General features: G+C 40.7%; 1 protein-coding gene across 2 annotated transcripts in view; it reads left to right on the top strand.

Moving 5' to 3' along the window:
* Positions 1-27212, top strand: part of AMBRA1 (autophagy and beclin 1 regulator 1) — a 135159-nt gene that overhangs the window by 33509 nt on the left and 74438 nt on the right. The window contains exons 9-11 of one of the 2 annotated variants that reach the window (XM_026849788.1): positions 3572-3754; positions 17142-17222; positions 17772-17872. In XM_026849788.1, the coding sequence (XP_026705589.1) occupies positions 3572-3754; positions 17142-17222; positions 17772-17872 (365 nt within the window). Of the gene's footprint in view, positions 1-3571; positions 3755-17138; positions 17223-17771; positions 17873-27212 lie in introns of both variants that reach the window. The other variant, XM_026849787.1, reaches the window with a different exon arrangement.

Raw genomic sequence — 27212 nt, 5'->3', positions numbered from 1 at the left:
AGGAAACTTGGCGGTCTGCACAGCAGTATATTGCTTTTGGATGCAGATATACCAATTCTAGACATTCTCCAGTTGATGTTTTTGTGATTTATTTTATTTTTTCTTTTTTTAAATTACTTTCTTAGAAGATACTAACATGAGGCAGGATAAAGAGAAGCAGCCTTTGTGTAAAAAATTTCATGTTGACCGTAAGTACATCCAGTGGGTTTGGATATCTGGCTGTAGCTGGGGACACTGCTGTGTAGTAGCTTGTGCTTTAGTACTTCTCATGCTATTTAGAGCAAGATACTTGAACTTTACTAATGCTAGCAGAACATTTCCTTCCCTCAGTTCCACTTCCAACTGGCCAAGTCGGCAGCACTGGGTGCCTGGACAATGCACTGCCTCATCTAAGTGACACGGTTGTTGGATGAGACAGAAACTGTTCAGTTCTGGTTTTTGCACTGCAGCATTTCTCCCACTCAGTGCTTTGTTCTATGGTGGTCGTGTGGTAGCATAGTTTCTCCTCCTTACAGCCATCTGCTCCAATAAATGGGGTCCAGTCACCTCAGAGCCTAGGTTAATTTAGCTCCCGTGGTGGTGTCAAATATAGCCTGCTGTCCTGGAGATGCAAACTTGGTTTAAGAATTACTGGATAATCACTGCCTGTGTTTTGCCGCTGCTTTATTAGAAGCACAGGTGAGAAATAAATGGGCTAGGCAGCCTGCAGTGACTGGCATGTGTTTAGCCAGATGGTAGACTAACTTTGGTCAGGGGCTGATTTACAGTTGTGTTCAATAGCTAAAGGAACTGAAGAGATACATTTAATGTTAACTGGCATTTCTTAGGCTGCTTTGCAGCCTTCTCCTCCGTCCAGGACAGCTAAATCGCTTATGCTGGCTTTCAGCTCTGGTTCTGATTTGTGTCATAACTATATTCCAAAGACTGATGCAGCCTGACAAATACAATTTGTTTCCCTGCATGCACTCATCTGCAAAGATTAATTCTTTAGCCTATTGCTTAAAGATGTTTCTCCCCTGCCCTTTTGTATTTTATCTCTTGCACCTTTCTCTAGTGTGTCAGGCTTAAGCTTCTTGTCTTCTCTTTGGAAATCTTTTTCACAGTCTATCCAGTCTACATATCAATGTATTGTCAGGAAGCTAAATCTGGCATCTCATCATCCGTTATGGCCAGTCTTTGTTGCCTACTCTTTCTTATTCTTCTAAGAAGCATCCTTGTGTGTTTTCTTGTGATACACTGCATAATTTGAGAAGACTAAATGTCTGCAAAATTCATTCTTCATATCCTTTTGTAAAACTCTCCCTCAGTGTAATATTAGCAAAGAAAAAAGTTTCAGTGATTATGCTGCTGGACTGCTGAGACCACTGTTAATGTTTTCCAGTGTTCCTTGCTTTCTCTATGTGCACATATTATGCCATAAACTTATTTTTAGGCATATACAGAGGCTTTGGCTTATGGAAAAGGCCAAAGAAGAGAACATTTTTTTTTTTTTTTTTTTTTTTTTTTAATGCTTGGCCTATTAAGTCTTCAAGGGAGTAAAGAGAAATGCTGTGTTTGTATAGCAAAGCCTTCTATGTTATGTAACCATGAACAGCTTTAATTCATCAAACAGTGCATAAAAGATCCAGGAGGAATCCAAAACAAACTGAGTATGTGTTTCCCCTTGTCCTTTTGCTGCTTATTGACTAAGTTTTTAGACCCCTGATCCTGTAGTCTGTGTGCTAAACTTGCCTCTTTACCAAGATGGCAGTGTAGTAGGGTACAGGGAGCTTACCTTGGGGAAGATGCTTTCTCTTTGTGTCTACAGGACTTCCATTTCCTTATTTCTTGCCACCTTCTTTTTTGTTTATATGCCCTGAATAGCAGAATGGGAGAATGTATGTGCTTGATGGGTGTCTGCAGCCAAAACAACATGAATACAATCTATCTCTAGAAGAATTAGTACATCTTTTTCATGCTGCTCTAAAGTCAGTCTCTAGAAATACTATTAAATATAGTTTTCCATTGAAATATGACTTTAGGGATAGTAGCAGAGCACTTTATCAAATTGGTCTGATTGTTTGCTGCTTATGCTGTTTTGGATGTAAAACTTATCCATATATAAGCAAAATCTGATTCCCAGCACATTCACATAGAAATGGCACAGCTCTGGAAGGGAGGAATAAAACAAGTCTTCTAACAATCATTATTAGAGAGTTGGAGTTGCATTTTTGTCACTGACTGTAGTGTAACACAGTGAAATTGTGTTGTATGGGTCACTATAAAGTTAAACATATTCTTAAGAGTTTTCATGGCTGATGGTGAGGTCCACTGTAAAATGAATTTAGCTTGAAACTCTGTTCTGAAGATGGGTAGCATTCCTAAAAGGTAGACAGGCCACGTCTCTTTGTGAATATATTTTAATCTCTAGACTATCCTGTGGAATTCACTGTTCATTTGAGGTTTTTTGTTTTATTTTTCTTTGTTTAAAGCTGTTCACACTTTTATTTGTAGATTAAAATTAGGGCCGCTCTCTCCATTATTGGTCACATTTGTAGGAAATGAGATTCTATTTTCGTGACCTTGGGAACTACCAGTCTGGTATCTTGAATAAAAAGGAACAAGATCGTGTATGGAGTGGGGTGGGGGAGAGGGGGCAGCTAGAAGTTCAAGAAATAGACACTTAATGTCTGATAATTTGTGGGGGCATTGTTGTCATCTCCCCTCCTCCCTACAAATTAGAGTTCAAATCTAATCCAAATAAGGCTAAAGAAATGATTATTCAAGCATCTGAGGTGTCTGGACTTTAATACTGAGTAACTGTGTCACAGAAAGCATGTGCTAGGAGCTGTGGATATATGCAGGGTAGGAAAAGAGTGTGTTTTAACCTGTCAAACATCAAGGAAGGGGGTAATACTGGTGCTGATAGCTGATGCAGACAAAGGCCAAGTTACGCATGAATGAGAATCAGGAGTTAATTGCAGAGGAAGGTTTTCCTCTCAGGTGGGATGTGAGGCTTTTAACATATGCCTAGTGGATCTCATTAAATTGCCACTATATGAAATCCCTACCATTTGATTACAAAGTAGTTAAAGCTGTTAAACCTTTTTTTTTTTTCTTTTTTTTTCTTTTTCTTCTGCTTGGTAAGTACCCTCAAAACAACAGCACCTTCCTTCATTGTTTATTTGAACACTGCTGCTGTTTGGCATTGCAGGCAGAGTTGACACGGGGAGTGGGCTTGATTCTTACCAGGGATGCTTGCTGGGGTTAGTTGTGTGAACTGGTAATAAATGAAACAGTCAGCTCCAAAGAGTCCTGAGAAGCAAACTCAGGACTTTTGCTTTTTGTCTATAGGCACTGTGTTGTGCTTCTGTTTGCACAACAGGGTAGTCACGTGGGAGTGTAACGTATAAAGGGAAAATTAATTCTACTTGCTTGCTTTATTTACTGTCTTGCTTGTGGATAAAATGCAACCAGCCAATTTTGTGATATGCTGTTACTGTCCTGGCACTTGGAGCTCAAAAAGAAAAATAGGACTGGCTGTCATTCTATGCTTGTGTATTGAGTGTCTGTGTATCTCTTTGTTGCTCAGGTTGTCTCCTGCCGCATATTATGCTCAGAGGATGATCCAGTATCTTTCTCGGAGGGACAGTATTCGACAGCGCTCTATGAGATACCAACAAAACCGTCTCCGCTCTTCCTCCTCCTCTTCTTCCACTTCAGAGAACTCAAGCCCATCCGTAGAGGGAAACGATCTGGAATTTGAAGATTTTGAGTAAGTGTGCATGCTGCCTTGCCTTCTTGCTTGAGTCTGTTGTCAGCACAAGTCTACTTTGTGGCTTCCTACTGTTTACCAATCAAAGATCTCTCAGGCTTCCTGGAGGAACAGGTTAAGTCAAGTCATTCAATCAATCATTAGAGCAGTGATTGCTACAAATGGGTCTTGTAATTTCTTTTAGGAAAATGAAGGATGCTTTAGGCTACCTTCAACACATCAGGCTATCTTAACCACTTTTAAAAGACTGGTTAAATAAAGAAAAGGAGAATTTTTCTCCCATGGAACATGTGGGGAACCAAGAGGTTTATTAGTCTTCAAATCTTGAGACAGAACAGGAACCATTAAGAGGCTTTGCAGGACTTAGTTCTTTGGCCTAAGACTGTAGGAGATGGGCAGATGTGTTCTGTTACTTTTACTCGCTTGGTCTCTACAACTTTGTCAAATTAGCTGAAGTTTCTGGGATTGGGGTTTTTTTTTTTTTGAAGACTTGTGAATCTGTGTTAAGGCTTAGTTTCCTGTGAGGAGAGCAAATGGCCTCTTGTGTCAAAGTGAGGATTGAGCTGCATCTAAACATTAGAGGAGCATTCCTGTAAGCCACTGTATTTCTTTCTGAGTGGTTCTCCTGACAGACTTTTAAAGTCTACTCTCCAGCATCTGCTTTTGGACTTCTAGTGATACTCAGTGTAATCCCAGCAAACAAATTTACTGCAAACCTTTTCCAATAAATGGAATGGATTGTTTAGATGGCATGGAGACCAAAAGCTCAGGAATTTAGATTAAAATCCACTTTAGCAGAAAAGGGAACATGACCTTTCTAGTCTGTCTTCAGTCATTTCCTTTTAAATATAGGATTTTCCCAGCGTGATTTTAAGTATTTCACTGAATTTTTTCCTCCTTTGTGTATATTGTGTTTAAAACAGGATGAATCTGAGCATGGTCATAGAAGTAGTGTAGTATGGAGGTGAGTTTGATGGGAGCTGTGAACTCCTCAAAAATCTGGCTTTTATGTTGCTGCTGCCAGCAGAGGATGCTGTCAACTATGCTACTATCATAACTTTCATGTTCACTTGCTGCAGTAGCACAAACTTGAGGTGGCGTGTTGTTAAAGCTCCATGTCCTTTGTGTTACGGTGAAGTCACTTTGTGAAGGACACTGGTAACACTAGCTATTCCCGGAAAAGCAAGATATTAATCCCTTTCTGACTTTTTAAGTGGTAGTAGACTTTTTTTTTCCTTAGAACGTTGTTTTGTGAAGCTGTCATTTCATGCTCCAGCAATTAAATATTCAGAAGTACAGGGTGAGTGAATGTCTTCCCTTGTCATTGCAGCCTTGTTTGTGTGAGATGTAAATGAAAGGAGATAATACAGAAGAGTCACTGCCTCGTAGCTTTTCCCAAACAGCTTTGTCATCTGGAAGAGCAGAAATATGGTGACTGCTGGGTCCATTTTGTGAAGTGGGTGCATTGCAAGCATAGACTTTAATATTTCCATTATTCTGTTTCATTTGTCTGGGGTGGCTTGTTCTGCTGGGAAAATACACAGAGCCAGGCAAACGCCTGCAGAGAAGTCTGTTCCCCTGCAGATAATGCTCACACAGTAAGAGCGCCCAGTCAGGGAAGCAATTTAATCAGCCATGCTAAGGTTGTCTTTCATTTCATACTGAGCAAAAAGAAGTGTTTATTCCTTACTGTGCAGTGGTTGAATTTGCTGGTTGAATATTTCATATTGAATTCTGGTCTATGCATTCAAGACATGATGTCTTTTTCCTTCTCTGCTTCATTATTTTTCCTGGTTGATTAGAGGGAGCTGCTGTGCGGGGTCTTTAGAGCTGGAACTTGTCTCGTGACTCATTTGATTTCTTCTGCTGACACTTCGCAATGAAATGTCTTATACAGAGTTCTTGCTTCTCCTTTTGGCTCCTGTATCCCCCTTTCTTTGCTTGCTTACCTGAGCAGAGTCGTGTATTTCTTTTTTGCCCTGATCTAGATGCTCTAGCTTCCCCGCTTGTCCAAATCCAGTGTAGGACAGGGAGTTGCCACTGTGTCTAGCTACCTGCAGTTCATGCTTTTCTCATGGAATCCAGTGAATTTTTTTTAAATGTAAAAGCTGTAGTAAATTGCCTTGATGCTTTATCATGCTAAACTGGTTAATGTAATTGGTAAATATTCTACCTTTCGTTTTCCTGGAGATCAGAAGAAAGATGCAAGGGGCATTAAACACCAGTCAGTTTTAGTATATGTAGAGCTCTGGGCAAGAGGTGAGCCCTGTGCTGGTGCACAGTGCCTAGGAGAGAAGCCTTCCTTGGTTTTCATCTTTTGCGGGGTTCTGAGGGTGTTTTTTTTCCTTTATGGTTCATTTTGTAGCTTTCAGCTTTGCTTACCTAATGACCTAGTAAGGGGGGTGAAAAACTTGGCCTCTGCACTGTTTGTGTGCATATGGCCTCTAAATTTAAGCTAAAGCCTCTCCTGTGTGTCAGTCTAATGGTGTTATTTTCTTAATGCAGGTTCTCCAGAATCTCATTTGAATTAATTCATAATTACATTTAGTTTGTGGTACCAATAGCAGTTGTGTTGGTTGAAGAGTGTGAAGTAGAGTGGTTCTATTACACCAGTTTTTATGGACAGGGGAGGAGGAGGGAGACACAAGATACACCTGTGTTATTTGGTCTAATAAGATGTTATCTCTCTACATGTGCTGCCTGTATTTAACCTGTCACTGTTGTCATCTTACTGCTTATTGAATACAACTGACAACTGTAAATTTAGTCATGTCTGCATGAAAGCATTTGATATGGTTTGTAATATATATACAGATTGTAATATTAGGTTATTAACAGATAAATTGATATGAGTGGGTTTTAAGGTTAGCTTTAGCAGAATCCTAAGCTAAAATGAAAAAGGCTTCTGGTATTCTGGGATAGGAATCTCTGAATGGAGAATGATGTCACTTTAGTATTCCAGCATAACTGGTAAGAATAGACTCTTTATAGACAAGTCACAGGTGTTGACCTTTCTAATTTCAAGGTCTTTTCTGAATGTCTTATATTTAAATCACATAGTTTAGCTCTAGAAAAATCTAAAGTTACTATCTTTTCTTTTGACTTCTTCAACAAGTTTGACTTGGTTTCTTCTAGAGACTTCCTTCAGTCTAGAACAGCTCTGGTGCTGGAGACTGTGAGTTGATGTTTTTAGGTCTCCTTGGATATAGCGCAAGCTAATTTATTTTTTTCATGTATAATTCTAAATCTGTCACCATAATCAGAATATGAAGGTGTTTCTGTAGATTAATTCTGGCCATCCATGTCCCTTTTTGCCTGCAGTAAAAGTGGGAACAAATACAGGTTCGTTTTATCTGTCACACTGAAAAGCAGATATATAGGACAGGGCACCAGCTCGCTGTCTGAAAGCTCTGCTCAGATCTGTCACTGCAGTTCTATAAAGGCTTTCAAGCTAAGGCTAAAGGTGTGACTGTGGCTGACTCCTCTGTCTGCTTTTGAGAATGGGCTGCCTGGTAGAATATAGATATGAGGGAGCTTGGAGATTACACTCTTATAATGTCTGCAGCTTTTCCCCTTTCTGTCTTCTCCTTTTTTTTTTTTTTTTTTTCTTCTTCCCAGGAGGATATCTGCTGGGATGGATACATTCAGTTGTGCCATTGTCACAGACTAGGCAGGTCTTTATTGTGTCTCTACAAGAAGGGCTTTACCTCACAGGCCTAAAATCTTGTTTTGGTGCTTTATCTTTTTAATTTCTTTTGAGACACCGCTGAGCACCCAGGCAGAGAGTATGAGCACTGTAGGCACTGTTTTATTGAGACCATAATAGGCATTCTGATTTTGTGGAAGCGGGCACTTGCTTTACAGAGATGATGAATCACTTGTGGAAAACTTAGACGATTCAGGGTGACATTATTTGGCTTTATTTGTGAACTTAAAATCCTTTTGCTTAAGGCGCATTCTGAATCAAGACTTGTGGTTTCTCAGATGGGCATCTTGCAGGGGTCTCTTTGTATGTGCATAAGATACATGAGTATCCACCATGCCTGTCTTCTGCCATTCTTGCTTACTTTATTGACTCGGTCATGGCGAGAACTGCCAAATCTAAGTTCTTCCAATTGCCTCTTGCCTTAAAAGTCTCCAAGATTTCAACCTGTCAGCTGACTGTCACTGCATTAAAGCTGTAAGTCTTGCTTCTGGTTTCTTGAATATGATTTTTATTTATGTCAGAGATGTATGGTAGATTCTTTTTGGCCTCTTCCATAGGCAAAGTTGGTTTGAAAGTCTGTTTCTGTCATATTGGTGCTCCACTTTAAGCTGGAATTTTGGTTTAATTTTTTTTATGTATTAAGGAGAAAAGTGCATGGCTGATTAGAAATTCATACAAGATACCCAGGCAATCACCCTTCTTCTCAAATGTTTTCATTTAAAACATCTTTTCTTTTTAGCTTCTTTAAGAACCATGACTTGTTTGGTACCTGAAAATATTCATTAGGAACTGGCTGGAAGCAATTGTATCTGAACTAACATCATGCAGTGAGAGAGAAGGGGAGGCAATGGCTGTGGCAGTGTGGTTAGTCAGTAGTGTGCACTTGGGTAGTAGGTTTAGGTTTGGATCCTGTTCTCCCTGTTGCTTCTCAAGAGGAATGGTGGAAGTGGGTTTGGGTGGGGGAGTTGTGTGTCACGGTGTGAATAAGCATATGGTTTGCTTAATGGCTTAGACAGAAAGAGATTTTGGAAAGTTTGAGTGAGGGGAGAGAGAGGTTGGAGATTACCAGTTACTGAAATAACTTTTTCCTTACCCTTGTGAAGGAATTCCATGCTTATGATTAAATCCAGTCTCTACCTTTTCATTTTGCCTGTTATCATTGTTTGCTAGAGACACAGAGCAGTGGGAGCACTCATCTGCAGAAATGCAATCAATTCACCATGCACCTGCTGTTTTCCCTTAGCACAACAGCTACCAAGAGCACACGGGTAGAACTGGGACTCTTTGTACAGCCAGCCTTGGTCTTTACTGCCCTCCTTCCCAGCTGTTCACTGTTCATTCCTGTATTTCAGAGTGTTTTTTTTTTTCTTCCTGTGACAACCTTCAACTCCTGCAAAAGAAACTCTTCAAACAGGAGCCAGGTTTTCTTGGCAGGAGAAAGGTGAGATTGGAATGGCTCAGGTTTTTTGTGAGACTTGAAATAAGTACGGAGCTTTTGATCTATAGCTCCAGATAAGCAAGACAAGTTCTGTCATTGTGGAGAAAGAAGCGTAGGGAATCCCAGAGGTAAGGAAGGAGATTTATTCTGTAGGGTGACTGTAACTTAAGCTGACACATCAGGATGGATGGGCTCCCAAGTGCAAAGTTCTGATAGGGCATAATGAAGGTGGGCAAGAGAGACGACTTGATCGGTGGTGTAGTGGCAGAAAGGTTGCATATCCGAACGACAAGCTTTCTAAAAGCAATTAGGATGGGTTTTTTAATTTTTCTTCTTACCATCCTGATGTTTACATTTGAGGTTAACAAAAGACGTGGTAGGAGATGTGAGAATCTATGTGGGCTCTTCATGTCACTGAAATGCTGATGGACATGGATTTTTAGGATCCATGATGCTTCAGTATACTGCAGAAAAAGCAGCAATTTCTTTCTGGAAGTCTTAGATGAGACAGTTTGTTATCTGTCTCTCTTGAGCAACTACAAAGAATATTCGTGTTAGCACTTTATTTGAGATCAGTTAAAGATATTAAAAGCAGGAATTCTATTTGTTGTATGTACCTGCTTTTGTTGTTTTTTTCCCAGAGCCCCTTCATCCGTGGTTTTGATGATGTTTCCTCTGACTCTGTTTCTGAGCTGGTATGGCTCTGCATCATTGTTTTTGATGAAGATGGACCTTCTCAAAGCTAGCTTTTAAGGCGGACCTGAATTTTGTGGAACTTGATGGTCACTTTCTGCTGGCTTCTCTCCTCTCTGTTACAGGTTTCTGGAGCAGTTAGCACTGGGATGTTGCTTCCAGATACATAGCAATTTATGTTAATTATATTCATCATCTTAAACACAGTTGCAGGCTAAGAATTCTAACAAGTTCTGGATGAATGGGAATGATATTGAATCTACTCTTTGAACTTCATTTTTCAGGGATTAGTGGAAATCTTAACTTGGCTTGTGATCTACTCATAGTAGCCTGCAGCTTCATTTTCCCTATTCTTTTTATCTTTATCTTTTGTGACAGTCTTTTTATATTCTCCTTATCTTGGTCTTAATGTCTAATAATACTGCCTGGATGCAGTGACTGTTTCCTTGCAGCAGTACTGCAGGATATTGCTAACCTCTCCGGCATAATGTTGTTTTACCATTAAGTCACATTCCAGCAAGGCAAGTGTCTTCATAGCAGGGCAGTGAAAGAATGAGTGACTTTTCAAAGATGGCAGTTGCCAGAAAAGCTCACATCATATTCCATACTGTTGGTTGCCTGGGCTTGTAGAAACAGTTTTAATGTCAAGACAGTACATCTGAGTGTTTCTGCTACTTATGATCTGTGTTCATTGTTTTCCTTTTGCTTTTATTTTGTGTCAGTGAAACTCTTAAATCAAGCTAAGTCACCTAGTAGGTGATGTCTGGTGTTAGTGGGAGTGGTTAGGAAGCAAGCTGTTATTAGTTTGTTGCTGGCTGTGCAGAGCAGGCAGTGTTTAGCATTCTTCAAGCCTGTAGGTCTAACAGATTAGTGTTGTTTGTGCAGTTATGTTTTCATTTCTGTTTCCCTTGGAAGTAGCACAACAGTGCAATACATGAAAAATAAAAAGTTGGTGCTTACTTTTGACACTTTATTCCAGTATTGAAGCCTGATGGGGGGGCAGTAATTGTACGTTTGCACTATGAGCTGTGTTCAGTGAGGAGCACCACTTGTGAAGTTTTCCAAGTGATTAGAATTAGCCATAGTGATTTTTTTCCTTAGTCATGCTCATGTTTGGATGAATGTTTGAATGTGGCTAACTAATGGGTCTCAAAGGAGGGGTAGTTGTAGTGCTGGATACCCTGTTTTTTTTATAAAGCACTGCATAGAGTGGTTTCCTTAATACTCGTGTACCAGGTCTAGGCAGGGGAGTAGGGATTCTCTATCTTTGTCTGGCCTCTAATTTTTCTTTTTTCTAACGATTCACTGTAGCTATGGAGTATATCAGTCTTACTCTAAAACATGTCATCAATTTGTGAGCCCACCACACAGTGACGTGATTAAAACAGAGACAACTGGATACTGCGCCTAAATAAGAGCAAGTGCTTCATTCTGTTTCCAAATCAGTCTTTCTCTGGAGCAATTAATCCTTGGCATTTAATGGGCAAGTGCTGCTGGCTCTCTTGACCAGGTGATAAATCCTCTCTTATGTGATGCTTCACTTGATCTTCTGAAGTGTCATTTTTAATCTTGTAAATACATTTTCCCCTGAACAGCCCTCTGAGAGGCAATCAAGGCTGGGGGGTTTGTTTCCCTCTGGTCAGGAGAGCCATTAGTAACTCAGCAGTCTGCTGTTTTATATGAAATTTTACCTGATAAATAGATATAAATTTTCCCTGGTGTTCCTTTGAAAAAGCTTCTAGTGAAAGACTGGCATTTTAGCCTTCAAAAGAACGTAGGAAGATGGAAAGGCACCATGTCTTGGGTGACTTAACTAACTTCTTTATCAATTACTGTATTAAGTAGCTATGTTAAAAATCTATTCTTCCAGTTCCTGTCTTTCCAGCTGGGCGACATTGCTCTTTGCAGTTTCTCTAATACTTTTATTCTTCAATTTTGTTTGTCTTGCGGTGTTATACTTGCGAGTTTGCTCCACAATCCTAATGCATTTAGTGCCAGGAAGGACTTTTTGTGTAGCAGATGCTTCTTACTGCTTAAATTTTTTTATTACTTATTGTATCCTTCTGTTCTTCCTTAAGTACTTCTCCTTCAATAGTGGTCATATCCTTCAAGGATAGGTAGATAAATTTATATTTATACCTTTCATTTTTACCAGATTACATATATTCTTTAAATCAGTGTTTTTGTTGTTTTAATGTCTGTGGATGTCAATACTTGTACCCTTTTTGATGGGACCAGTGCTCCGGCCTTGCTTACTTATATCTACTTCTAGAAAAAGGTCTCTGCTCAAAGATAAGTCAGTTGTCTTGAATATTTTCTCTTAAACATAATTCTGGTTTTAGGTGAGATACCTTTGTCCTCAGAGACGTAGTACGTAGTCCCCTTTTCCTGGCTTGAATTTACAACTTCTCCAAGACTTAAGGACTCTGAGTAAAGTAGAATATACTGGGTGGAACCTGTATTTTTTTGATTAAGAGACTAGTGCTACTGGTACAGAGGATGTTATTTCAGCTCCTATGTCTCTCTGCAGAGTTACAACCAACTTGCAGTGAGGCTTTTCCTTTTGTCTTCTAGGATACCTGTATCTCACTGAAATACTCAGAATGTCAAGGTTTTATTTATTTCGTGTTTATCTCTATTTTGAGAGGCTTATTTCCTAGAAATCACTCCAGTTTTCCCTAACTTCATTTGTAGGAGATGCTCAGAATTTTGTAGGATCAGACAGAGGAAAAACTAAAGTTTCAACATCTTCTGGTATTTGCTGCTCCTCTCAGTTGTAAAGCTAATAATTAACTTTTTATTGTAGTGTTCGCAACATTGTTTGTCCCTTACTCATCAGGATGGTGCTGGAAAGTGATTGACACATTCTTAGAATCATCAGTAAACATAATGTTCCCCTCGCCACCTCTTTTTCCTACTTCTGTACCCTTTGTAAAACAGTACACACTTTGTCTTGTTGCCCTATGCAGCCCTTGAGTACATCCTTCTTGGAATATGTCATCTGTTTTCATCTAAATCAGCAGTGAATCCTGTGAAGTGAATTGCAAGATTTCTTAGAATCACAGAGACATAGAAAGGTTTGGGTTGGAAGGGACCCTAAAGATCATCTAATTCCAACCCCCGTGCCATGGGTAGGGACACCTTCTGCTAGATCGGGTTGCTCAAAGCCTCATCCAACCTGACCTTTTAGGATCTCTTTCTTCTTTAGTATGGCCAGTTTGACATCTTCTGCGTACCCTCTTCAGAGGACCTCAGGTCAGAGTTGACCAGCCTCTAAAGCCAAGTAAGTTTGCATTTTCTGGTAACCTTCTCTGAGCTCCTAATATGATCTTTGTGCCACTCCTGCTCTTCTTGCTGTCTGCTACTCAATGCCCTCTGTGCTATCTCCTCTGAAGTAACCTCCTGCAGTCTTAAAAAATTGATAGCAAGTGAGTGGAGATACTTAATGTCTGAAGTATCACGAAAATGTTACTTTCTCTGTTACATCAAGATGGTGCAACTTGAATACAGTGCCCAACCCTTAAGGATATTAGTAGATGCCATTTAACCAATTATTTAGCATTTCTATTGTATGTAACTATCTAACCTCTGCAACAGAAAAAATGATTTAGCATTTTAAATCGGATTGCATGAAACACAATAAAATGCTGCAAATATGGAACAATCGGCTTGGTCTGATATAATTTTATTCTTATGAACTTGCATGGCTTACTGGTGCTGGCTCTGATAATTAAATGGCTTTTCAAAATGGTCATTGGTGACCTAATTCTATTGGCAGTGTAGTCAGTGGGAGTTTTAATATTGACTACAATGGGAACAGTTAGACCAACAGATTGCATTAGAAATCCCATGCTGTGTGTTTAATTTTACTTCCTGATACAACAGTCTCTAAATATTAAAGAGAGTTCTTGCCAAGATAGAAAAGCAGAACATAGCTTTTTCCTTTCTGACAGTCTTAACTATATTCTGTATCCACTCAGTTATTAATGCGGTAGCCAAGTTACCAGAATGCCGCCTTCTCCAAACTTCAGGATGCAAAGTTTTGCATCTCTATCTCTGTTTTCAGAGCTGGTGTTGCTGCTCTCAACAAGCAAACAAAACAGTAGCAGTAAAATCCAAGGAGATTTGACTGTCTTATTTAGTTTAGGATAAACTTTCATCCTCCTTATGCCCTATTAAAGGTCCATGTTTGAATGTTTGGCAATTGCTGCCTTCTCCTGCTCCATTCTGTGTTAGTGTTAATGGTATTTTTCCCCTACCAACTCTTATTCTCCATATCGCTGTTTTGATTTGTCCCACACTGCCATCTGAACTAATTATGAATAACCCGAATTTTGAGCCAGACTCTTAAAGCTGTTTTGACCATTTGTTGATTCTTGCAGTTTTCCTCCTGAGACAAATTAATCTGTTAATAATTATAGTATTAAGTCTCCCTTGTCACCTTACATGCTGATTACTTCTGATTCTTTCACTGCATCTTGCTCGAGAGATTGCTTAGTTCCTTCATTATTAGATTTTCGCTGTAGAAGTTTCCCTGTGCTGTTCATATTTGCTGGTGTGTTTAAAACAAAGGGCACTGCAGGACACCATTTTAGCCTTGTTACAGCACTTTCTGTAGCACATTTTTGTTTCATTTACTTTTGCAAGTTTACTGAGTTGCTTTACAGAAGACGCTTTTTTTTACCTAGATGCACACACTCTGAGGGATCTGCTTTTGCAGGTTATGTTAATTAAACTGTCCAGTGAAAATTAGTAGCTAATGAGTCTGTAGATAGTTGACACTAAATAGAAAATAGAGCATTAGATCTTCACCAGTACTTTAGAGAACTTTGGAAACTTTTCTTGCCGGAGTGCTTCACGCTGGCACTGCAGTCGTGCTAACATCTGCTCTCCTCCCTCTGTCAGCATGCTGTATGTGGTACAGAAATAACACAAAGTGCCACCCATCTTCACTGATCTGTAGGGTTTTTTTTATTTTCCTTTTTAGGAGGTGCAGAAATAATCTTCAGCTGGCACCAGGGTAATATCAGCTGTTCTAGCTTTTCAGCACTAGATGCTTAAAAACACTCTTGCATGTAGTTGAGCATGGGAGTTTAGATATAAATGACTCTGTAAATTAGTGATTCAGTGTAATGTTTAGTAATATTCCTCTTTAGCACAGGGGAGTGTATCTTACACTTCCATTACAGTAAATAAGATGTCTAGCATTCTCAAAGGATAGTCACTGTTTCTCATTCCCAATTCTGTTTGAGTTACAGGGCAGTGGCAGTTGGGGGGAGGTGGTTTTGAAATTTTTTAGTTTTTAAATGGGATATTTAAAATCAGATTGCTTTCTCTTGAATCAGTAGAGACTGTGTCTGTCAAGGTGAAAACAAGAAAAGTCTAGTCTATTTTTTTTCCCTTTTAGGCTTTTTGTATTGAGGGAGAGTTGTAAGCACAGCAAATGGGATGGTACAGGATGGAGTTCTTGCATCAGAAAGTCTTGCTGATTAGAAAATTTGTATCCTGAAAAGTTTTTATGGATGCTGAGAGCATTGGCTAGTGCCATTTTAAAAAACTGGAACAATTAGATGCTTTAGATCTCTTGATTTGGACTGTAGGAGACTTTGCACCTTTTTTTTTGTGTTCCCTGGATCCAATTCCTCATTTGCTTTTGAAACCTGCTGTGGAGAGGCTCTTCAGCTGGGGAGTTCTGCAGGGTGTAGTCCTGCTGCTGTTCCTCTTCCTGGTATTTTTCTCTTTCAAAACCATCTTCTGATTCTAGTAAATGTCCAAAGCGAATGCAAACCCTGAAAACTGTTTTGCTACTTTTCTCCCAGGGCTGCATATCTTTCAAAAACTGCTGCACAGACTCATAAAAAGTGTATTTCTTGTCTGACTTTCACTAACTCTTACTGTGTGTGGCAAGATCTGGAACGTGACACTTCTTTTTCCCTTTGGCCTTTTCTCTTGAGCAGGAAAAGTTAGTATGTCAGCATTCAGGTTCGCAGGATTCCTTCTGTTATTGATCCCCATCTTAACAGGCTTTGAAACAGCAGCAGGTTTTACGTGGCTGATTTCAGGAACCCTGCTGGTTACACAGAAACCTCAGGGTGAGGTGCGGCTTTGGCTCTGAACCGCAAATGCTGCGTCTGCAGTGGGAGGAGAAATGGAAGCTTTGAGCTTGGATTTAGATTTGATTTTGATGAAATGGCTTGAAATGCTAACGAGCTTTGCAGAATAACCTCTGCTTTTGTGTTCCTGGCTCCTCAAGTGTGTGGGAAACAGCCGCGTAATGGACTTTCTTCTCAGCCCACGTTTCTTGCTCACTGACTTTAAGAAAGCAAAACAAAAAAAAATTGCAAAATGCACAGCTTGCTGGAGTGGGTTAGGAATGTGCTGCTAGTGTGTTGTGTAAGGAATATTTAGTCTCCTAGTGATTCCAAGGCTCTGCAAGTAATATTGTCCCCACAACTGCCTGGGAAGGAGATGAGTAGGGCTGCAATTACAGATGGGGATCTGGAATCCAGGGATAACAGACTTGCTGCTTGTGCCAGGTCATGCAGAGAGTAGATTTCTGAATGGAGAATAAAGCACTGCGGAGGTCTGTTCCAGAGCTCACGAGTCACTGATGGAGTCTTGTTATTCTCCTTGCAGTTTTAGTGCTGTATAGTTACAGGTCCTCTTGTGACCTATGAATGCAGTATCAGGAATTCTGTTTGCTGGGGACTCGAGGTCCTCCAGTTTGGCTTCCTGCTTGTTGTAGGGTTGTTACCGCCAAAATCAGACTGGGTCAGTCAGGGCTTTGTCTAGCTCCTGTTTCAGACTTCCAAGGATGGCAGCTCTGCAGCCTCTCTGGGTAACCTGTTCAGTGTTGCACTGCCCTCCTGGGGAAGAAGACTTTCTTGTGTCTGCTGCAGGACAATTGATGCTAGATCCTTCAACCTCATTCTCCAGGTCCCAGACATTTATTTTGAAATAGAATGAGAGGTTTTTTAGAAGGTACAGTTTCATCTGATACCACCTAGCATTTCTGACTTCACTAGAAAAGCTTGTGAAAGGTGAGATTATTTTAAACTGATGGCACTTAAACTTGATCTTGAGGGAGGGAGCACAAAAAAATAGTCTGCAGATTATGCTCTTTTGCCTGCACTTTTGGGAATGAAAAAGTGAGAAAACAGATCTCTCTGCCTCACAGGAAGTTCTGATCAGGACTGTGGCGTGCTCGCTTCTGCTCTCCTGGTCCAAATTCTAAGGTTTCTCACTGGTTTGTTCAGGTGCTGACATTAATTCATTGACTCTCGTTGTTGATACTTTAAAGACGTTGTCAGACAATGAAGAAAGTGTACATTAGGCTACCCATATGTGAAGCTGTCAGGAGTCTTTAGTACAGTAAGTTGTGTGAATTTGGAACATTTAGAAGCATGTGAATTACTCAAGAGAACCATTAAATCTCAGTGACATACTCAGGATGACTAGGCGACAGTGCTGGGTTTTTCTTTTCTTGGAGAATACTTTATTTCACAGTATTTTAATATACTATATTTTTTTCTTTTTTTCTTTTGCTGAAGGGACAATGGAGACCGATCCAGGCACCGAGCTCCCCGGAATGCCCGCATGTCTGCACCATCGTTGGGGCGCTTTGTCCCGAGGTAAGGCTTGTACATGTAAGAGTTCAAGGGTGTGGAAATCCCAGAGGTACAAGTTGCAGTACAGTGCTCTGGTGCTTTCAGATGGATTCCTTTTCTTGTACAGGGCTGCGGTGTTCTTGGTATGCAATTTCTGGGACCCCTGAGATGGCATGTTAGTATGATCAGCTCATTGTGTGACATTTGAAGGACAGCACATTGTTACCTGCAGGTTGGGGCTATGGTGTGAAGGCAGAATGGGAGGAGAAAAGAATCTGATCAGAGATTCTCAGCACAGCGTGCTGGTTTGAGATTAGGAAGCTATTGTGGGAGGTAAAGGTTTTGCTTAATGCTGATCTTCATAGCCACATTGATCAGAGGAGGATCTAATCTGTAACTTGCCTTTTGTTTGAAGAACTGAAGTGGTTGGCTAAGCAGAGGAGTCCAGCCTTCCCTCTACTATAGTCTGCTGGAATATAGTCATATTTCCTCAAAGTAATTGCAGTTTCTGACCAGGGCTGTAGTATACTGGGATGTCTTTCTCTTTGTAAGCTTACTCTCTTTGTTTTGCAGACGCTTTTTGCTGCCAGAGTACTTGCCTTATGCTGGGATTTTCCATGAACGGGGTCAGCCTGGCTTGGCCACCCATTCCTCTGTCAACAGGGTTTTGGCAGGTAATGAGATTTCTTGTTTGCGGTAGTCATGCATATTAGTGGTATTTTTCTTGTGAATCTGAGCAGAGGACGATTGATGAGAAAAAGTCTGCTTCCAACTTTTGAGGTTCTCTTTAAGTTGCCTGAAACAGGAGAAAGGACAGTTGGGTTGATGTGGTGAGCTGTCATTCAAGTGCTCGAGTATTGCAGATTCCACGCTTCAAGTATGTGTATGGGAATCTCTGCATGAATTGGGGAGGGGTGCTGTTAACTATTCTCCCTTTGTTTAACTTCTTCCCCTATTCCTAGATGTCTTTTTCTTAACAACTTGACAGACTAATGATCAGCTTGCTGCAGGTCCTTATAATTGAATTATAGGGTGCCTTGTTCGTGTTCTGGCTGGCAAGACGCACACAAGGCAATGCGGGATTCAATTAGGATCTTAATAAGTGCATATTAAAAAAGTCAGCTGCCACCACATACAGCACACAGGCATTTGAGAGCCTTAAAGGGCAGGCGGAGGTGGGAAGGGAGGTGGGGGGAAGAGGAGTATGGCACTCTGGCATTTCATGAATGAGATGGTTATAGATGACACATCTCTTGAGGGTGGGTCTCTTTTGCCTGGGTCTGAGTTGCTCTATAATTAACCTCAGTGCAGGGGAGTTACCTTGGTGCTTGGGGGAGAATGAGGGGTGATGTTTGTACAGGTAGGTTGGGATGTGATTCTTTTCCTGTAGGTAATCAATCACAAGACCACCACTGAAAAGAGTGCTGAAACATTTCTCAAGAGGCTGCATGACCCTTTTCCTTATCCTAAGGCATGGTCAACTATGTCTAAACCATTTTGTACAAGATTTATCTAACCTGTTCGTAAGAATCTTTACTGGAATGTTCCTAACCATCTGGGGTGGAACTGTTGTTGGGTTTGCATGGATGATTTAGTATGGCAGTGGTCTTGTCTTTGATAACAGATTTCTGGCATCTCCAGACTTATCTCCCTGGACATTTTGGTTTGAGTGCATTGAGTGAGGTTCACAGACCTTGCTGTTGCAGTAATAGTAAGATCTCAGCCAAAGACTAGCCTCCAAAGCACCTCCGCTTTTTTTCCTTAGGAAAGAGTGGAGCCAGCCTGTAGCTTTAGCTGACGCACGTACTTTGCCGTGCTTGCTGCCTGTGTGGGCTTTGACTATTGGCACGTGGAAACAGCACACTGGCGGATAATTACTTGCTGCCAGGCAACACTGCAGAACTCTTGTGTGTCCCCGCTTTGGTGGAGACACCTGCCTTCAACCCTCCTCCAGCCGTCTTTGCAGTTTGCCTGTTCCTTACTGGCTGGGAAACAGCCTGGCTTTTTCTCCTTGCACGTTTTAGGGAATTTGGGCCCCAAAATACACGTGCTTGCTGTATGTTGTATATATGCCAAGATTAACAAAAGAAGGCAGAAATGGTAATCATGGGACTTTCAAAAAAACAAGATCAATCTTTTACGTATGGCACTCTGCTGAGCCTACTTAAGGCAAGATTTGTTGGCTCCTACACTGTCGTGGAACCTCACACTAGAATGGCTGGGGACTCCATAGTAAAGGCTTTTATTGACTTAAATATAAAATTTATTTTCCTAACGCAGTGGCTGCTTATGATACGTTGTTTTAATTTTCTGTTTATTTTAGTCTGTACCTACTCTTTCAGCTTTTGAAATGTTTTTTACATTTGCACTCACAAACATACTAAAGTGTTGCAGAAACCAGGAGAGTTGAAGCTCTAAGTATTAGGTAGAGGCATGGAAGATGAGAACTAGAAAATGAGGTTGCAATTGTGGAATAGTCAAAGAATTTCTTTTGTGTTTTATGTTGGTCAGCAGCATTGTCATTTTTAGTATTTCAGAGCCATTGAAAATTGCAGTGCTGATACTATGCTTTCCTTCTCTGTTAGTCTGTGCCAAAGGTTATGGTAGCTCTTTCTTCACTATCATAGTGAAAAACCTCTACTCAAGCTCAGAAATACTTTAACACTGGTCTGGTAGCGATGGGTGAGGTTGCCAGCCTTGGCTGAGGGAAAAATCAATCATCTTTCTTCCTATTAACACAGGCTAATCTAAGCTTGAGTGCCTTAAATTGCTTCATCCTACCATGTATCCAGACTGTCATTTCTGAATTATGTTTAAATGCATAAAATGCCAAATGTGTTTCTTATGTAACCTCTACAGCATTTGGGAAGAGATGCCAAAAAAACCTCGTATTCCTGACAGCTTTCTAAAAACTGACAACAGACTTCTGTGGTCAAGTATGAGTGAGAGCTGTTGTCTGGGAAAATGCACCCAGTTACACTTCTACTCCTGTCCCCTGCCCCACTTACTGCTGTACGTGGGGAGGAAATCAAAGCAGCAGACACAGATCTTAGGAGTGTGTGAATTACTTTGGAGTGCTGACTAAATTTCTTAATGTCAAAGCTCTTGCTGTCAGGTTCTGTCCATGTTTACTTTCAGTTCTCTGCTTTATACGAACAGCTTTCTGTTGTTTAAGTATCATTCTCATGCAACTTTTATAGACAATAGCTCCATGCTTGGGATGACTGCCTTGTGAATAAATTCTTACAGCAGTCTGGTTTAATGAACCACTAAAAATAACAGGTTGTCTAAGCAGATAGGCTAGTACAGCCACACAGTAGGTTTGGCAGAATGGCTCTGACGTGTTAGGCAGGGCATAGGTCAGGACTAGGACTCTGGTTTAGTCAGGGACTGGTGACCATCCCTGTGCCAAGGCACTTCCAGGCAAAGTATAGGAAAAGTGGCAACAGATGGGTAGAGTAGGTGGGAGTTCAGGGGGAGAATGAAGCGATACTAGTCAACATGACAGACACAGATATCTCCATGCCAGCAGCCTAATTTGCATGTAACAGTGGAACAACAACAAGTCCCAGTAGCACCTTCCTGCATGACTCCTTATCTACTGGTGCAGTTTACTATCAGCTGATACGATATGCTGCATCACTGTGCTTTCTGCCACTAAGTAAAACACCATGTGAAAATACATTACATCAACATTGTTACCTTTAGCATTCAAACTTGTAATCACACGAGAAAGTGTTGGTAGTTTGACAAGTTATATTTTCCTGCAAAGCCTATGTTGATTGGCAGTAATTATACTGTCCTCCTTTAATCCTTTATTAACTGAGTCTTATATCAGCTTTTCCATTATTTTGTCTGGAATCAATGTCAGGCTGACAAGACTGACATGTCTCATCCTATTTCAACCTTTTAAAATACTGGTATAACACTAGCATATTTTTCAGTATTCTACATTCCCCTTTTATTTCAAGACTCATCAAAAAACCTTGAGAGTTCATTTGGCAGTTCTTCTAAGGCTCTTGGTAATGTGGGCTGTAAGCTACCCTCTAGACTCTCACCTCCTTGGTGAACTGCCATAAGTGATGGGGTTGTGGTCTCCAAGGAAATGTCCACACAGTGAGAGCTGGTTGAAGTGATGTTGAAAGTGATAAATACATTTTAACTTCTCACTCAACAGGACTGGCCAATTGCGTGTGGCAATGCAAGTGGATTTGGGGCATCTTGGGGCCATTTCAGTCTTCTTGCCTCTTGGTGTCTCTGCCATTTGCAGGCCAACAGAGTGGGGTTTTTTCTTTTTTTTCTTTTTCGTTTTTCCTTTCTTTCTCTGCCCCTGTGCTTCCCAGGAGATACCAAAGAGCTGCTCTGAGGGATGAGGTTACACCTTTTGTAATGGGAGTTAGTACTGCTGCAAAGTTCAGCAGTGTTAGCATGCCTGGTTCTGTATCCAAGGAACACACAGCTCAGTACTGTGTTTACCACTTCCTACTGCTTTTTTTCTTGTTTTTCTTTAAGCTGAATATTTCTGTCCGCTGTTTTGTTTTGGGTTTTTTTTGTTTGGTTTGTTGGTTTTGAGGTTTTGTTTTCAATATAAATTTCCTTTTGTCCTAAGTGACATTGTGAGCAGGACACTGCTAAGTAATTTGAGGGCCAAGTCAGGGATATTTTTTGGCATCTGGTAGCAGGCAGATGTACATTTTAATATCTTTTTAAAAATCAGTAAATACATTTTAAAAAAGATCCACTTCATTGCCACTGAAATGCTTGACCTCTTGTTCGCCTATGAGAAGTTTTCCTTCAGGCTTTATAGTAATTGACTACTATGGGATGGACAGAGACATGCTAATAGTACAGTGGAACAAAGAAGGCTTTAGTTTCAGTTCAGTGGAAGCTCGGGGGAAGAAGAAAATCAGTATTTGCCAAAGAACTTTGCAGGAGACTTTAAAAATTGACACAGATGCCAGTTTGTTATATTGCTGTTACTCAGTGTGAGACCTGCAGATGAAAGTTCACTGGTATGATAGAGTTACCTAGCTTTGTGAAATGCTTTTGTCTCACCTCACTTTGTTTCAATAGGCTTCTATTCAGATATGTGCATCTCAACAAACAAAATATTTTTTCCTTGCATGAATACAGATTGTGTTTGTCTGTACTGGCTTTGCCACCAAACTTTATCTGTTTAAATACAATCCAACATGGTCACTCTGAGTCCTCCACCTCATGGGGAGATCCAGACTCAGCACGGCTTAAGGGCTCAGTGATACAACACTCCACACTTACAGGTTTTTGAGTGATTTCATTGCTATTTCAGGGTAATAGATTAAGATCAGAGACTGAACACTTACATGTATTCAGAGAATGAGCTTGATGTTACAGGTTTTTCCATAGTCCACGCCTATTCAAAGCATGCTACAAGAGTAATAATGGTGCAGGACATCTATGCTGGGGTTGTGAAAGCAAGCTGTCTGTGGCCTTGTTGCACTAGGGTAGAACTGAGAGTATAGGTGAAGCTAAAAATAAGTTGATAGTCTGCCTTTAATTGGGATCTAGGACTTCAAAGTGTTATGTTCAGCTGCTGTTTTCCCAAAATCACATAAGCTATCCCATTCTCCAGAGCTTGGCTCCCTGGGAGAGTTCTAGGTCACATATCTGCAAGTACTTCTTTCTTTACTTCAACCAGAAACTGCTAATGCACAACTGTTAGAGCATTTGAAGTTTCATCAGGATGAAAATTAGCTAAGATGCTGGATAAATGTTGTCCTCCTTCTGTGACAGGAAGATTTATTTGAACACACAGTAGTTCTCCTAATAAAAATTAGGGCAATGATCTCTCACCAGTCAAATTTTCAAATGAGACTCACTAGCTAAGGTGCCTCCTGGTGTGTGTTCCCCATCTGTTGATTGCTCTAGCTGTGTTTAGGTCTAATGTTCAAATACAAGTGAATGGCTCTAAGCTAAAGCCAGCTAAAATGGGTTGATGAGCCCATGATACATACACTTGGATAGAGTATTGGTTGCTGCTGCAACTAGAATTAGCCCAGTAACCTTTCACTTCTGCTCTAATGATGAAAGTGATCATGATGAAAGGCTGCTTTGGTTGCCTTGGAAACCATATTGCAGGCAGCTTCTCCAGTTCTTCTGGCACTGCAGGTGTTATTGCCTCCCATAACTCAAGTCTTCTTGACCTAATCATGTTCTGTCATATACAGTGTCAGTGAGCTGTGAATTCTGCTCTGAGATGCCCCCATCCTTCAATTGTGCTTGCAGGCATGCACAGCTGTACAAGGTGGGACTAAGATGGCTTGAGAGCTCCAGAAAGCCAGTGAAAGTCGATGGGAAAACACATCCCAGTTGTCTCTGATGTACCCTTGTTTTTCTCACTGTTAGTAGATACGTATTCTCTGGCAAGGCTTTCTGTACAGTTGCCTGAGACTTGAGTGTTGTTTTGAGTCTGTCTTCAGCTGCCCATCTTTGGCTTTTTGCTATTAGTTTGCTTCTGCCTTTTCATCTAAGACAACTACATGAATTGGGATTAGTGTCCTGATCTAATCCTGCTTGTCACAATAGACAGATCTGTGGAGTAACACAATCAATGAACAGAGCCGTATGGCTTTCTATGCAGTGTGTTTCTCTTATAAGTCTTTTGGGTACTGCTTAATATGGAAGGATGTGAACCTCTGAGTAACCTCATTCACTGTGGTCTTTCTGTGATTTACGTCAGGGGGCACTAAACAACATAAGAGGCTTAAAATATGCCTTGTTCTTCTGCGACTTGAGAGCTACAGATATCTGTCACCTTCATCACAGACTTGAGAACTGTTTATAATTTCATGCAGAAATGTAAGGAAGAAGAGAGGCTGTAATGCTGAACTGCAAATGCACGAACTCATTACAGTAGGGACTGGGCAGTGTGCCTTTATGGAATGGGTGAGAGCTGTCCTTGGAGTTGTCGATTTCCTCAGCATGGTACTTAAGCTTCTGGAGATAGTAGGATTTTGGAAGTGTGGAGAAGACTTTAATTTTGTGACATCCTCCTATTTAAGTGTTCACTTATAAGCTTGCTTCATGTGTTCTAATAACACAATTGCAGTCCACAGGGTTTCATAAAGGTTAGCTGCTGGACCTCGGCTCTCATCTGCCTTTGCATCTCTCTAGCTGCTGCTTTCCTAGAGCAGCTTCCGGCTATGAAAGTTTTTAATGTTGCTGCTCAGTTGTATGGGTGTATCTCATAAATAAAATCTAATAGTTTGGTGTCATAGATGGATTGGATGAAGGCAGAATAAAGTTGTAAAGTCATTGAGTTAACTTTATCTTAGTATTAGATCCATTGTTGACTTCTACTTCATAGATTCTACAGTTGTGGCAACAGGGTTATACCACATTGTGACTGTGGTCAAAAGCAAACATTCTTTAAATGAAATCCCTTTCGCAGACAGTAGAAAACAGTTTATTAATGCTTAAAAGAAAACAAGCCTAGAAACCAACTGGTCATACGTAACTTTTTGTGGCTACATAAGGATTGGATAGCTGATCCACAGTTGCTACATTGTCCCTAGCTGGTCCATCTTTACAGTACATCAGTCATTTTTCACTGTATTGAAGGACACTTGTGAGCTTGTTTTTTCCAGCTCTATGATTAAATTGGCAGTCCAGCTGCCCCTTTTCTCGTGTTGTAACTCCTGCCATGGTGTTCTACCTTGGCACAGTGAAGGCTGATAGGTAGTTGACATCATTAGCATTTGAATGATGCACAGGCCATCTCTTCTGAAATACTAGCCCTGTGCAAAGATCCCACGAAAGGTCCCAAGCTGGTGGCATTGGTTTTGGTGCAGATAGATGCTCCTCTGAGTTGAAGGGGATTTAGTTCTCCAGTCTAGCCAGATGTCTCCTGAAAGTGAATAGTAGGTAGTATTGAGAGAAAGCAGTTGACATATGCATTTGTGATGGAAAAGGTTGTGTGTGTTGTTTCCAGTTATCCTTTCCTTCCCATCCAAAATATCACATTCTGCAGTGAGAATCTTCTGTATGGTTACTCATCCTTGTTTTGATGTCTGTTCCTGCTGTACACTGTCGCATACAAAAAACATACACAGCTAGAAAGGGTCAGAGTACTTTGTGTGCTGGAATGGAAGAATGCTAATCTGGCTGCTTATAATGCCTGGCTTGCTCTGTGCCTCTCTTCACTTCTTCCATTTAGTGGCCAAGGTGCTCTGTGGGCACAAATACTTCTCTGTTGTCAGCTGTAAACAGATCCAGTTTGGGTTCTTTAGTTGGGACATTACGAGTGCAAACCACTAGTGATTGAAGGGCAGAGGGAATGAATTTGCATCAGAACCTTGTAAGATGCTATCTCCTATTTGATTCCAGAGAGCAGAGTACTCTCAAAGCCTGAATGACCCCAAAACCAGTTTAATTTCTGAAATAAATTTGTAATATTTTGTATATCAATGTCGTTATATGGAAAGAGTTGCCTCTTCACAGTATTGCACAGTAAAGGTGAACTAAAGAGTCAAAATAGTACTATTGGCACTTCAAAGCCTGCTCTTGCTGAGTCCTTTTTGTTCTTGTCTTTCCTTTATGCTTTTGCAGCTCAAGTCCTAGTTCATCTCAATCTGCTAAATCGGAGAATGTGTTAACTGAGAGGGATGTGAGTCAACCAGAAATAAGAATCTGTAGCTATGTGCACTATGGGGGGTATTTACACTGTAATTTTTGGGCTATCTGACTTGGGAGGCTAAGCTTCCTGCATAGTTAGAAGCGAAAAAGAATCTTCTGCTCTGATTCATCACCTGAAGTGAGCTGAACTTAGGTGCTCTGAATCTTCTGTGGAGCTGCCAGTCTATTTATCACTGGTTATATAGAGAGCTTTGAAAGTACGTTTCTGCTGTGGATACCTTAGATGCCTAAAATTAGGCAGGCTGCATCCTGCCCTGATGTCTGAGTGCAGAAAGGATGATATCTAGAAGAGGATCCTGAGCAGGAGGGATAAAATTAAAGCAGCAATGGTGGTATAAGAACTAAGAAAGCAGGAACTCTTGAGAGGGGGAAAAAGCAGTAGCTGTTTGGTTTGTATGGAAGGTGCTCTTTCATGTGTGCTTTGCTTCCAGAAGTAAACACTGCTTGACAGAGTGACAGTGCCAAGGTGGCATATAGCTTTACTGTTGATCAGTGCTCCTCACCTGCTTTCTTTTATTTTATACATTTATCCACTGAAAAGGTCGAGTTGCTCTCCACCTCTGCCCCTCCCAGTACACAAACCCTACTGCTGTCTGCAGCAGGTAATCAAGTTTTCTTCAAAGAGGCTGTACCCTTTCTCTGTTTCTGCAGTTTTTCGATACTTTTTTTTAAACTTATTCTGGACTGCAAGTATTAATGGATATTTTGAGACCAGTTAGACAGTGCCTGCTTAACTCTGCTCAAGATAAATGAGCCCTGTGTGATAGGGATTCTTTTTCTTGTTTCTGCCTGTGCAATTTGAAGCTGGTATTGCCATCATTATGTTGTGTGCAGCACTGTTGCAAATGTAATTCTTCTAGCCAGGAGTATGGAACTTGGTTTTACAGTGTGAATGAGTGTGCCTGCTGCAGGAGCCCTTTCTCAGATCACATCAGTCTCAGATACCTAATAAAGACTCAAGTGACTTCCTCCTACATTATGTTTTTGCTTCCTCAACGTTTTTGCTTCCTATGTAGCAAAGTGCTGTGATCTGTTTATTAATTTCTTCCCCTTCCTACTCCATGTCCCTTCTTGCTCTGTTTTGCATTCATGTGACAGACTGCAGACCTGTCAACAACCTGTATTTAATGGAATGGGCAAGAAGCTCTGGTACTTGATCAGAAGCTGTGCTAGATGTGACCCAAGGAGACTCACTGTAGGCACACTACTTGCTGCTACTTGGTGCTGTGTCTTTTCCACATTTCATACTCAACATGGCTACAGGGCTCAACGGGTAGGGTTTTGGTATTATGAGAAACAAAACATCTTGGTTTCCTATATTGGGGAAGATAATGCATCAGT

The sequence above is a fragment of the Athene cunicularia genome (genome assembly GCF_003259725.1).
Source record: "Athene cunicularia isolate RWA chromosome 5 unlocalized genomic scaffold, athCun1 chr5_part1, whole genome shotgun sequence".
Lineage (NCBI taxonomy): Eukaryota > Metazoa > Chordata > Aves > Strigiformes > Strigidae > Athene > Athene cunicularia.
This window is presented reverse-complemented; position numbering and strand designations above follow the sequence as displayed.